The 14,165-nt window shown below is 35.6% G+C and overlaps 1 protein-coding gene and 1 non-coding gene across 2 annotated transcripts; both read left to right on the top strand.

Moving 5' to 3' along the window:
- Positions 1-5,084: 5,084 nt before the first annotated feature.
- On the top strand, positions 5,085-5,158 carry Trnat-ggu (transfer RNA threonine (anticodon GGU)). Its single transcript has one exon. It is a non-coding gene; the product is annotated as a tRNA-Thr (tRNA).
- Positions 5,159-12,363: 7,205 nt separating this feature from the next.
- On the top strand, positions 12,364-13,828 carry LOC140145129 (5-hydroxytryptamine receptor 4-like). Its single transcript, XM_072166906.1, has one exon. The coding sequence runs from the start codon at positions 12,565-12,567 to the stop codon at positions 13,621-13,623; it is 1,059 nt and encodes a 352-aa protein (XP_072023007.1). The 5' UTR covers positions 12,364-12,564; the 3' UTR covers positions 13,624-13,828.
- The last annotated feature ends 337 nt before the right edge of the window (positions 13,829-14,165 follow it).

The following is a 14,165-nucleotide window of genomic DNA, read 5'->3' as shown; positions in this document are numbered from 1 at the left end:
ACATATAAATCACAATAAAATAGAGTATATCAAGTAATAAGAACAAACCATTACATAAGAAGCAACAACATTGGAATTATTAGAATTAGAATTATGAACAATCCACATCCGCAAGCCCAAACACGAGACTCACACCCCAATCAAACACTCCACACATCCCACCCGCACCTGTAACACCAATTATTAAAAAATCTTCATCATAATGATGTCAAATTTGAACTCTTAATTTAACTTCTTATCTGATATCGTAATTTTGGCCACTTAGCGACAAATCAACCAAGAAAAATTTGGTACCCCCTTAACCCTCCCCCACAATCCAGCTGAGAATTAAAGCGGGTATTGATATGTAATTTAGCCTCAGCACAAACGAACATAACACACAAACTTTTGGCAAAAGAACCGGGCAAAAGAAACAAGCTCTTTGTTTTGGCTTAATAATAAATAGCAACGTCATATTGATATAAATTACACTCATAAAGCAGTGGCGTATTATAGTGGTATATTGACCCGCGCGGAATCCTTATTGCAAAAGGCCCGGGTCGCCTATATTAATTTACTAGTCAACATTTGCATAGGAACCGCATAGTCGGAGGCAAGGTTCATTATTGATTGGAGATTATATACGTATTTATTAGTAATAGACAAGTAATATATATATATATCGTGTGTTTGCGATTTATTCCGTAATCAATAAGTATGATGAACAAACGCATTTCTGGCAGAAGCACTCACAGCGTAGTGGTATTCGATCTCGACTGTTAATCAAAAGGTTGTGGGTTCGAACCCTGGTAGAATTTTAATTGTAATAAATTTGTTTTTCTTTTGTTAAGTAAGAGGTAATAATTATGGCAATAAATCCGCCGTATAAAACTGAACACAGCTCAATCCAGCCTCATATAGGCCTATATCATGTAAATATATTATGTGATGCAAATGTTGACTAGGAAAAAAAATATCGCGCCCGGGTCGCGGCGGGTGTGTCTTTTATCATTATGTTGCCTTCTTATTTCACCATAAGAACATGCATTTATATGCATGATAATTATTGACGCTGAGTCAGTTATTTTTGAAAAAAAAGCGCCTATTCATAGAATATGTTTACAGTCGAGCTCATCCATAAAATGAATGTAGGCCTATACATTTTCATGAATATTTTATAATCAGTTTGCGAAATTTAATTTGTTTGCCATTTTGTTTAAATATTACATTTACAAGATCCAGAAGCAGTATCTGAATCCCGGATCTGAATCTTGTTTTTGAATATATTGAATAGGTCCAATGCAAATATTTGCTGCTCGGAAGTCGAGCTCGTTAATGAAATATATAATAATATTTGGTTGAAAAATAACTAAATAACCAAAGTGTGAAAAATGATGCATCAACATGATCAACCCAACATCACACGCATCGTTTTACCGAAAACGTTTAAATATCGGGTTCTATAAATGGTATAAAACGATTTACATTCCTAATACATTTTTGAAAACGTGATGCAAAACATTCCAACCATGCTAACAGAATGTTATTTAACTATTGACACAATATTTTGCAAAATTCTTTGCCAAAAATATTTTACAATAACGTTTTAAAAACGTATTCGTGGTTTTATTATAACCGGACATTTTATGTTATTATTATAAAAAGATCTGAACAAACGTTTTAAGAACCTTTTTGTGTTTGCTGGGAAATAGCTTGATTTGGACTTTCGTTTTGATTTTCCCTCAAATTCAGACCCTCGCTGCAACTGAAAAATGGAAAAGGAGTCGATATCAAATCAAACATGCGCCAATATTAATTATATATATATAGGCCTTAAAACTACAAGTGAATTTGAAGAGATTTCTAGTTTTGGTACATTTTCCGAGTCAAATTTGACCAAAAAGTGTGTCTGGAGCTAGTGAGATAGTTTAGAGAACATGCAGAGATTGTGAATACGCCTGCTGTACCAGTTTTCATCTGACTGTAATAAGTTTACAAGTAATGCCATTTTCATACGAAAATCCGAGACATATCTTTGAGATGGTAATAATAATCAACAAAAGATTATCTGCTTGGCCGGTTTTCAATTGTCAGGAAATATTGGAGATACAAAGCATACCATTATGTTACGGTTTTGCCACGCTTCCTTCATTATTTGTTTGTTTGCAATGCTTTCTGGTACGGTTTTGACACTGGTCACATATATTTTGGCACGACAAGGAAACCTATTATTAACGGAGACACTAAGCACCGGACTAATTATTATACTTCAATTACATAACCATTTGATCAATTAGCGACCCTTTTACACCAACGGGAGTATGTGTTTGACAAAAACGTCGAGAAGAAATTTTGCGTTTCTCCCTCGCGTCCGGTCAAAATATACACTGCTTGTCTTGAAGTGTGATGTAGATATTGAATTTTAACTACATTGGGAATTTGATGACATTGTCTACTTCATATTCACCTTTAAAGGTATAGATACTTTGGTTTGAAGTTAACAATGCCGTCATTTTGCAATTATATTTAGCTAGTCCTCTGAGGCTAGTATTATAGGCTGATATGATGCCCTTAATACCAGTATACTGATGAATTTGTAATAATTTTATTTAAAACATCTGTACTTTCTTAATGCATCATGTACATTACGCCAAGAGTTACAGATATTTCGGTTTAACTAAAGAGTGGCAGGACGTCATTTGACCCGAAATGGTAAATTTGGTAGGAAAGCACGCTTTCTTATTTCATCAAATGAAGTTGTCAGAGACTAGCAATGGTCATGTATTATTGCAAATAATGTATAATGGCAAGAACCTTTTACGGGAAATATATATGCTATATAATTATATCCTATATATAATTTATATAAAACAATGGTGAAACCGATAAAAGTAAGAGAAAAAACACACACCTATAAACCCTTTAAAGCAGCACCAATGTGCTTTATACCATTTCTATGCTTGGATGATATCATTATGACCTTCGATATATATTCTTTGCCGGATTATATCGACTGATCCGCAAATTGCTCACGGTGAGTAAACTCAAGTAAGTACTACAATAAACATTACTATAAAGGTTTTGAGTAATGAATGGCAAACCGCAGAGCAAGAAGATGGCAAGATGTTGCGAACTCGATGCACATAACTGCTCGCGAATTCGCAACCAGGTATATGGCTACACTATATTAATTCATCGGCGTGCTGCGGCTTGAAACTGCAACACGCAGTAGAGCCATCGAAATGCTGCGAGACGACGCAGAGGTAATCGGCGAGATTAAGCACCGGGTCCTTAGCACGCGAGTATTGTTCTCTCTCCTCTGCGAAACACATCACTTCGAAAAGCCTCATGTTAGTTAGTTAGCTCATGCCCCGTCGCTGATATTTGCATATTATTCGTTATAATTAATGTAAGTGTTGTAAATGTATCAATCATTACGTCGGTCGCAACACATAGTGGCGTACGTGAAGGACAAAATATGTTTCCGGGCAAAACGTTTTTGAAGGATGTGCTACTAGTAACGGAGTCGATACTCCTCCACTGTTACCTCTCAGTGGCCCGATTCCATTTGAAATTGAAGTTCATGGTTCAAACCATTAAACTGTATCTTTAATAAATATCAAGGAATAACTATTATAGGATAATAGCTAGCTCTAAACCTATACGCCACTATGTGAAACGGAAAATGTGGAAAATCACTCTACGCCACTATGTGTTGCGACCGACGATTAAATATACAAACATAATCATGCTGGCCTATACAAACATAATTTATTATGTTGTTTCTTGACGTGATTTACTGTTGTACGTAATTACCTCTGATAACACGGTTTTGATTTGAGGTAAACGAAACCTTACGGATTCCATGCCAAACAAGAAGAGATGAAATGAGCTACCGGTTTACCAAGAAGAAGGTGACGTCTACCGCACTAAGCTTAACCTGTCAGTTCCATTTACTAAACAAAAGATCTAACCCCAGCTATTTTTTTTATCCCGGTACCTCTTTAAAACGCTGATGATCCCTAACCCATAATGTCATTATCACAAAATTAATGGTGGAGGTTCCGAGTATAATGATCCCGAAGTATCAAAGAAAATAATTAAATTTCCTGATTTGAATAATATATCGATAAATGAAATACATTCATCGCCAGTAGATTGTAAACAAGTTGATAATGATCCAAAACTGTTGGATCAAGATATTAATCCGGAATCAACTAGCCCTTGGAGTTTCCCTGTACGTATGATACCGAAGGTATTTACCGTTTTACTTTCGCTTTTAAGAAATCACATGGTTTATGTGCCAGTGACAATTTGTTTGCCTGATATTATTAATACACCACGATTTTTCGATGGCATGTAAAACTGTAGTCATTTTTAAGTAACGGTGAACACTGATGGCGCTATTTATTGTGTTGACATCTTTGTATAATGGAATTAGAACGTCAGAAAAGACTAACCAATGCCAAGGAGTTTTTCAAAAAACATTTCATTATGAAATGTAAGGAAAAACTCATATTATTTGACTAATTTAAATTTAAAATAAATGTAAATAGCGCCCTCAATTTGCACACAAATATACAGTTTATAGAATTAAAATTACCACAAAAAAAGCAGAAAAAAATTATAAACTTATATAGAAACGAAATTCTATGTTAAAAATAGCTAAATATATGTATATTAGGGTGATACGAGCTGCTGGTATTGCTCAGGTCTAGAATTGAACATTGTATGTTTTGTTACACAATATAATAAATCGAGGGTTGAAAGCCAGAAAGACTTAATACAAGGAATGCCTATTCAATATAACAAATGTCAATTATGATTAAGAATAATGGAATTTAATATTATTAAACCTTGAACTGAAGGCCTATAGATAATAACATCACTGCTCTTCTCCATCTGACTTATTAGCTCTTGACTTGTGTTAAAAACCTTTCTCATATTTAATTTACCACATAGATTAAACTTTATTTCTCCGTCTCAAATATGATTTCGGAATGATTTCCAAACCTCTTTCTTAAAGCTTCTTGGATGAGAAGATGATAGAGGGCGGGTATTGAACTGAAGGTCTATAGATAATAACATCACTGCTCTTCTCCATCTGACTTATTAGCTCAGTTGGTAGAGCATCGGTCCGGTGATCCGAAGGTCCCAGGTTCAAATCCTGGATAGTCAGTCAATTTTTTCACTAGCTGTTATTTATGTATGTGTTGACTTGTGTTAAAACCTTATATATGTTATTATACTTTATTTATAATTACCAGACAAGCCCATGACCATTTAGTTGTCTATTATAGTTATGTATACTTCAATATCAAAAATAATTCTTGGATTAATGTCAAGTGTCCAGTACTTCAGCATAATATTGTTAATATCAAGTACAATGAAGGTTGCTATATGTGTTGCTCTGAAACATTAATAGGCTCAAAATAGGACAAATTGTGTCTTTTATGGGGTAGAATGAGAGAGGTACTATAGACATTGTGCAGGCCAGAAAGACTTATCTCATTGTCTGAACTAAATTCAGTTGGGGCCAAAAAGCCTTAACTCAGAGTTAAAGCTTTCAGGCTAATATGCAATTTGCTCTATTGAGACGTGGCTAAGTAGAATTGTGTAATATCTGCAATACGAAGTTTTATTGAGTCAAATATTTGTGGCTTAATGTATCTGTGGGTGTTGGTGATTATTTTGGTACCAAAATCTCAAAATGGCCAAAAAGTGAGTTAAGGTTACACAAAGAGACGTATAAAAAACGTATAAAAGATGTATAAAGTTGTTCTCTAAAACAGAGTTTTCTCAGTAATCAAATATCGCAGCGAGTGAAATGTTGGTGCATTGGATGTAGCTTAACATTTTTGTGTGTGTTATATACAAATTATTAGAATAAATTTGAAAATCCTTCGTTTAAAGCATTTTTACCCACCATGTTCACAAAATCAAAAAAACACGTTCCATGAGGGTTTTTTCAAATGTGCGCTCCGTATAAATCCACACCGAGCGATTGTTTTCTTCTTTTTCGTATTGTATTAGAAATCGATCAAAGAAATAATGTTGCCATGGGGAAGAACTAAATACAGTACCGATTAAATTTTAAAAGCCCGTTTTGGGGGAAAATTTTGGAGAATTTGCGTGAGAAAAAGCTGGTTTGTGAAATTATCGATATCTTGATTACGAGACGTTAATTTAGACATCTGAATACCTACATTATTTCTCAACATTCTGCCAATTGCTATTCCATTTGATTTTCACTCCAAATTGAAGCTAGTTTTGCAAAAAACGAGGTTTTCCTCCATCAGTTCGTTCAAAATTTCAGCGCCGACATGCGTGTTTATTCTAAGAGCCATAATGCGGACACGATTGTAATCATATGTAATTGCATCCAATTATAGTTATATCATCCGCTTTGAGAACAGTCAATTGCATAAGTTGATCTATGGCCGAGTGGATAGAGCGTTGGACTGGGAATCTAATATTCCTCTTTTCTTTCTCCCTTTCTTTTTTCTTTTCTTTTTTTTTCATATCTTTCTTTCTTTCTTTCTTTCTTTTTCGTTCATTTTCTCTCTCTTTCTTTCTCTTTTTCACTATTTCTTTATTCTTTCTTGCTCCTTTCTTTTTAGTTTTATTTGATTGATTCGCTGAGTGCAGTGAATCGTGATTGATTGTTTTTCACTTTATATAATTCAGAAATTTGTCTGTTGATTTTCATCCCAAATTCGACTTACAAATAATTGCTTTTTGATATTGTTGTTGTTGCCTACCCTTACATTGTAATCAGGGGAATAGCAGCATTGATTTCATCAAAGATATCAAGGCTATTAGTAGGGCCTATAAATTCAAAATCAACACATTTTCCAGGGCGTAGCTTGACGAAGTGCCCCCAATCAATTTAAGAATTTATAAAATCCTTGTGAAAATTGCCGAAAACGGCTTGTGCCACCCCCCGGCATCCGAGCTCCGGGCACGAGCTAAGCCAAGTTTCATAGCCTTTTCATGTCTTGACCGTGGATCGATATTCTATTGTAAGTAGGCCTACGTCCCGGTACGCTTGTTCATTTTCTGCATGGCTGTTTCTGTTATGAACTTACGCCCCTCTGAAAGCAAGCGCATGAAAAACTCTCGGCTAACCTTAAGGCTTTCAAACACCTACGCACTGGATAGTTTTGGAGCTCACAAACCTGTATTTCTCAACTCTGGACCTTGCCTCTAGCTCTGGATATTGGTAAATGTGCTTAACAGAAAGCTCAGCCACACACAGCGTTTGTAAAGCACGGTGGTCTCAAATAATGCCAAATGTCATTTTCAGTACGTCCTTTTCCGAGAACTAAAAGTCATCATAGGCAAGTTTTGGATCGATGGCGTCAAGTTCACTTAAAGTTACAGCCAAAGGTATTTACAATTGAATATATGAATACAAAACCCACCCAAGTCCATACGTTGGCTAAATTGAGTTACGCATGGGAAATTGCTGCTATACATAGGCCTGTCATATGTATGAAAGAACAACTCAAATTCATCCTCTGTGTCTATTGAACATATGAAAAATAGCATGTATGAAAGAACCACCCAATTCCATGATTTGAGTCTTGTAATACATTGATTGAAATCCAGTATGTATAAAAGTTCACTTGTAACACATTCATTGATAGAGAGTGACTTTTGAAAAAAATGGGTTTAATAAAGGAAAGTGTATGGTTTAAATTACATGGCAGAATGCTTATCAACATTATACATACATGTGTGCTTTATTTTGTATTATCTTACTAGTGGTAATCTCATTCTAACATTGTTGTCTTTGTATATGATTAAAAAAACCACCCAAGTCCAAAATTTAAAATGATCCCCACGAAGTCCCTGAAATGTTAATCGTCATACCTAATACAGGTTAATCCACTTATTTGCACGTAAAACTTACCATATTGACCAGGTAAACCTAAGTGAAGGAATTAAAATGATACATAGGTTTTTCTCTCAAAATCACTTCCCATGGACTTTGGTGGGTTTTGTATTCATGTATTCAATTGGTTAAAGTGAAATACTTGGGTCATGTCACGGAATTGCGACAAAATACTGACAAACTGAAAATTGTAAAATCATATCCAGCTCCTGACAAAGTCTCTGAGGTTCGCTCGTCGTTGTGTTTTGTAGGATATTGTAGAGCATATATAAAAGACCCCTGTAAAATAACAGAACCTCTCAAATTTTGACAAAGACGTGCGCTTTGGGATAGAGTATCAGCTGTCGAAACAAACGACATAAATAAAAGCTATTAGAAGCAATATTGGATGGCACAGAATTTATCTTGCAAACAGATGCAAGCCGCTCAGAACCAAGACGGCCTTGGTAGTCAGTGTACTTCGGTTATATTTATAAATGCTCTTTTATAAATACGCACGTGACTCATGGGCACGACATATCAAGACCAGCAAGCGTGACCAAATCCTCATGCATTGACCACTATACAGAAAAGCATAGGAACTCTGTAGATAAATATCATCAAATTTAAGTATTAATTGAATTGCAAAATTATTACACATTGTGATGTGCCCTGAGTAATTTAATTTAATTATTTAACTTTGTTTACAATCTGAAAGTATGTCATGAGATGGGAAACCCCCTTGTACGTGCAAGATAGTGATGTGGAAAGTCATTCTGGAATTCCCCCCCAAATTGTTGTAAACAAAGTCAGATCTATGTTTGGAACTTGGAAATCCCCAGTTCAGCAATATTGCACCATTGGGTTTTCCGGAGAGAGGGAAATGTGAGAGCTTGAATTTGGACTTTATTATGACAGAATGTCATGGGAGATTATAAACTCCACATGTGTGTGATGGTCTTCGTGCTTCAAAAAAGAAGTGCATTTTAACCAGTTTATATAGCCAATAATTGAGCTATTTTAATACAGCAACGAAGGAGATAGCGAGCACACAAAAAGTGCTCTTCCTCATCAAAGGTTTAAAGTTCTTCTGTCGAATTGCTGGAGTTTGCTGGGTTTGTGAAGGCCACGCATCTGTCAAAAACAGCGGAGCTGTGTTAACGAAACCTGTTCCCTGGAAAAAGAGTGATTGGTGAAAGAAACACCATTATTAGAGAAAGCAGCACAAGACGATATATTGTGGAGAAAGCAGCGCAAGAAGATAAGTAATAGGAGAAAGCAGCATCATTTTCGTGTGAGGATTTCATACGCAAGGATATTTATAAACGCAAGTGTACACTGGACTTCGCTGATTGTGGCAGGACAAGTGAATAAGGATATATTACATCAGTCGTCCAGAACATTAACATTGCAAGAACTCTAAGATCACCAACAAGAAGACCGCTGGTTAAGTAATGATAGAATAAAACTGTGTGATTTTATTGTTTATGCAATTGTTGTTATATGTACCAATCATACTGTGTTTTCAATTAAAGACTTAGATTTTTTGTTAGCTTAAGCAAACAGTGTATTTGTGTTGTGTATTCGTGTGAGTTCGAGTAAAAGGTGATTTTGGCCTTGAGTTGGTACGACTCGTAACAACATGTTGCAATTCTGAATTTGTAATACGAGGGTCATTCAAAAAGTTCTACCTGTTGGGTTATAGCTTTTGTTTTGTTAAAGGTAGCTACTTGAAAATTTGCATACATATTGTTCGTAATGTCACCCACAGGTGATGAAAAAATCATGTCAAGACCATTTTCAGATTTTTGTTGGTGTCCCGAAAAACACAGTAAGATATGGTACACCGGAAACGGTGACGCATCTTTGGATATTGCACGTGAAAACATGTTTGCAGCCAATGTACGAACTTCCCTCTTTAAACAAAAAACTCATATTAGTAACAATATAAATTTTGAATGAATATACACCTTACAGTCCAAGACATCATCTGTGACTGAAAAAGTGCAATTTTGATGGACAGAAATTACCCAGAATTCCAATTTTAGAGGGATATCTTGTAACATCTCAGGTATTGATAATCAGCATAATGTACATCCCTACAGCGTGACTTTTCTAGCTGCGCTTTTAGATAAAATACAAAAGTTCAAGCTACTATAACACATTTATCATAGTCCGGTGGCAGACCAAGGTAGGTTGGTTTTGCCAGTTGAAGTGTTTTTGTTTCTGGATTATTGTTCTGTGGGTAGTGCAAAATGAGATTCCGAGGGATGTAAAATTGTCACCCCTAGGCAATTCGAGATATCCAAGGTCAAAGTTTATACAGGGGTCAAAATTATAAACTTGTCCAATTTTGTCCAAACATATGTCAAATTATTCCTTTTGTCATTAGGATTCAGAAAATATATAGTTTTACATATCTACGAATTATCGTTGTGGAGTTATGAGTAAAAAGGTCAAAGGTTAACTAGAGAACTCCCACAGGGGTTGAAATTGAAAAATGCTCCAATTTTGATGAAAATGGTCTCAAATTGGTCTTTCTGTACCACAACTCGAATAATGAATAGTTTGAACTACCTAGAATGACTTGTTGCCTTGGTAACACATCAAAATAGGTCATTGTCAATTGAGTCCTACTGATGTTGACCTACTGGTAGGCCTACTTCTCTGAATGCTTACCTAGGTAACGCGTCATTACAGTTGGTTATAACTATTCTTTATTCGATTGAGATAACACTGCCAACAATTTAAGACCATTTTCATCAAAATTGGAGCATTATAGCTCTTTCAGCCCCTGTGCTGCTTCAAAGTTAACTTTTGACCTTTTGGCTTATAACTCCGAAACGATAAGTCGGAGGTGGGTCAAACCATACTTTTTCTGAATCCTTAGGATCAGAGGAACATTTTGGTTTTGGTTTTTAAAAAAATTGTGCAATTTTGAATTTTGACCCCTGTATAAACTTTGACCTTGGAAATCTTGAATTGCCCAGGGTGACAATTCTACATCCCCATAATCTCATTTTGTACCACCTATAGATTAATAATCAGCAAAGAAAAACACTTTAACTGGCAAAACCATCTAACCAAATAAAACAATAGTTTGCAGCCGGACTATCAGTTAAAAAAGTAAATTTAATTCCCTTTGTGATCTATTGTGGTATTTTATTCCAAAGAAAGCGACATAATGCTACCATTTTACACCATGTATTATTAAAGTCAATATCTTCATAAACTGTGTTTGTGGTCATTTATACTAATATTATTACACTGGCTATTTGTTCTATTAGTTTTGTGCATATTAATGTCCATCATTTTCAGTTTGTGGCAACCTTTTAACCAATACATATAATTTTATGATAATTCTTGTGTTTTATACAGTTTTTACTGTATAACATGACCAAATGGAAAAATTATGGGATCTTCAACACACTTTACTTGAGACACCTTTGTAAATATTGTACATATTTTGACCGTTTCCGGTGAACCATATCTTACTGTGGTTTTCAGGTCACCAACCAAAATCTGAAAATGGTCTTGACATGACCCTTTCACCACCTGTAGGTGACATTACGAACTATATGTATGCAAATTTTCAAGTAGCTACCCTTAACAAAACAAAAGCTATAACCCAACAGGTAGAACTTTTTGAATGACCCTCGTATGTTATCAAAAACAACATTTTGAAAGTATTTGACAACGAATAATCAACGACGGAAACGTTTACAATATAATCACAAAGTTGAACAAAATAGACAATTTTGCTGCACACTAGTTTCGTGTTGTTCCGCCTTTGCATTCAAATGTATAGGAAGACCACCCGCTATGTAGAAGGTCACTTCGAGACTTACTATCTACAAGCTGTCATGGCAGCGCGGAGGTGGTCACGTGCGTATTTATAAAAGCGCATTTATAAATATAACCGAAGTACACTGGTAGTAGTTGAAGGAGTCAAGAAAATAATATACCCAATATTTACAACATGCTATAACATTCACAGTAATAACTGCAAATCGTGCACTAAAATATTGTACTTACATTTCTACTGAAATATTATTACAGACTATTTTTTGTAATATAGCAATCTGGGACAATGACGTGCTGTTAATTTGATCAAATTTATCAATCAATGGGTTTTTTTTCCTTCTTTTTTATGAGTATTTGTGGTTTGAGTTCGCGTATAATCATGTTAAAATTATTCATTGTGCCCGATTTCTTGCGTAGGTTAAGTGGGTTAGTGTAATTAAAGTTCAACACCCTATCACCCATATATTTCTTTGGACCTTTGCATTATCTTGTAAGAGGTGATAGTATTATTACTATGAAACAATCAGTATAAATCTAGTGTAGCATTACGTATGTAAGTATATCAACCATTTAGAATTCTAAACAAATCCATCCCTCTCTGTTCCATACACCCCCTCTCTAAAATGATATACATCATGTGATACAGTATCTGAATAAAGATAATTGTTTTCGTAATATGAAGAATTTAGTTCCTCTTGTTCCGGTTCTATGAAGAATATATGAACTGTAAATGATATCAGGTATGTAAACTATTCATTGGCAGTTGCTGTTCCGCAAACCATCACGAGATGCTTTTCATGTTTTTATATCATAAGTCGATCGTTTACGAATAGTTATATAGAATATAAAAGTGATACGTAAGAACAAATTTTGTCACCTGGGATTAAAATATTACTTCATTACAAATGGCGAATAACACTACAATGGAAACAGTGCCGTCTTACGCTGGTTTTACTGAACGCGTAATTCTCGCATGTTTATTTTTTGCCATATTTCTCATCGGCGCAATTGGTAACTTAATGGTGATCATCGCTGTTGCTCTTTCCAAAACTTTACGTACAAGAACAAATGTGTTCGTTGTCAACTTAAGCTTTGCTGATTTTGTGGCTTGTTTGGCTATGCCTTGGTGGGGTGTAGCCGCTTTAAGTGGCGACGAATGGTTGATACCTGGAACCGAATGGATCTGCACAACTGCTGGGTTGGTGATTTTTATGAGCATCGGTATCAGTGTTTGGTCCCTCGTTTATATCGCCGTGAACAGACTAATTCTTATAACCCGTTCTTTTGCGACATACCAGAAAGTCTACACGACTCGAAACATAACAATTATGTTAGCTTGCTGTTACATAATAGCTATCACGTTGGTGGGTATGCCAACATTTGTTGGCTTCGGAAATGTGGGGTTTGTTATAGAGAGTCACACCTGTTCTGACGTCATAAGTAACCCCACGGCAGCAATTTACGATCTTTATCAAGGAATCTCAACAACGCTATTACTCACAGTCATATGTGTCTGTTATATCGCAATTTACGTTCACGTAAAGCGTCATTTTGGACAAAGAAAGCGCTCTTCTGTGCCAGCAGCAAGTGTTGAATTGTCCATGGCTTCTACCACCACTGACGCTGAAGCTTCCACGACTATAGCCCCTGCGATAGGAAGTCACAATAAGAAGATCAATCGAGATATGATAGAAATTACCAAGAATCTGTTCGTGTGTGTTTGTATTTTGATGGTGTCCCTTATACCAATCAGTGTTGCTAACATCATAAGCATTCCACCACAAATACACGTCTACGCATGGATTATAGCTTTCGCCAATTCCGCCGTCAATCCGTTGATCTACGCCTGGCGTCATCCGCACTTTAAAGTAGTTCTCCGTCTGATGATTCGATGTCGCCTTGCTGATATTCCTCAGCCATCAAGCTTTTTGCAGAAGTATCTGTCGACAGATACGTACATGTAGTGATTTCAAACAATAATAGAGCTGAAAAATCTTACAAAATCCATTTGGGAATCTTTCAATAATTGCGACTGATAATAATTATTCTGGGGTAGAATATGAAATGTGTGTGTTAATAATTATGATTATTCAGACTATATATAACCGATATATAAAACTGTTCTACTACTGTCTAACTTATCAGCTTTCGGAACATTGTTAAATTAAAAAAATTGCGGTGATTTAGGCACCAACGCAGGCACCAACTGGGAGACAAACGGATTAAAAAGCATGCACAAGCTATTTTTGCAATTCGCCATATCTCTTAACAGTGTCGTTACATTGACCGAAATACTGAGTTTTGAAAACCGACCATCCGTCGTTACAAGCTTCGTTTCATACGTCACAGAATTGACTTCCAAATTCTTGCTGCTCACCTGGAAAGATCTGAATGACACCGCACCTACCTTCGTATCTAAACAAATCTCCACACACCTCATTTGCCGAATCGACACGACACATCAATAAAATATTCCAATACCAAAATCTAAGGGACCGTTCACAAA

This window comes from Amphiura filiformis, unplaced genomic scaffold (genome assembly GCF_039555335.1).
Source record: "Amphiura filiformis unplaced genomic scaffold, Afil_fr2py scaffold_145, whole genome shotgun sequence".
NCBI classification, from domain to species: domain Eukaryota; kingdom Metazoa; phylum Echinodermata; class Ophiuroidea; order Amphilepidida; family Amphiuridae; genus Amphiura; species Amphiura filiformis.
The sequence above is the reverse complement of the archived record's forward strand: the minus strand, read 5'-3'. Positions and strand labels throughout refer to the sequence as shown.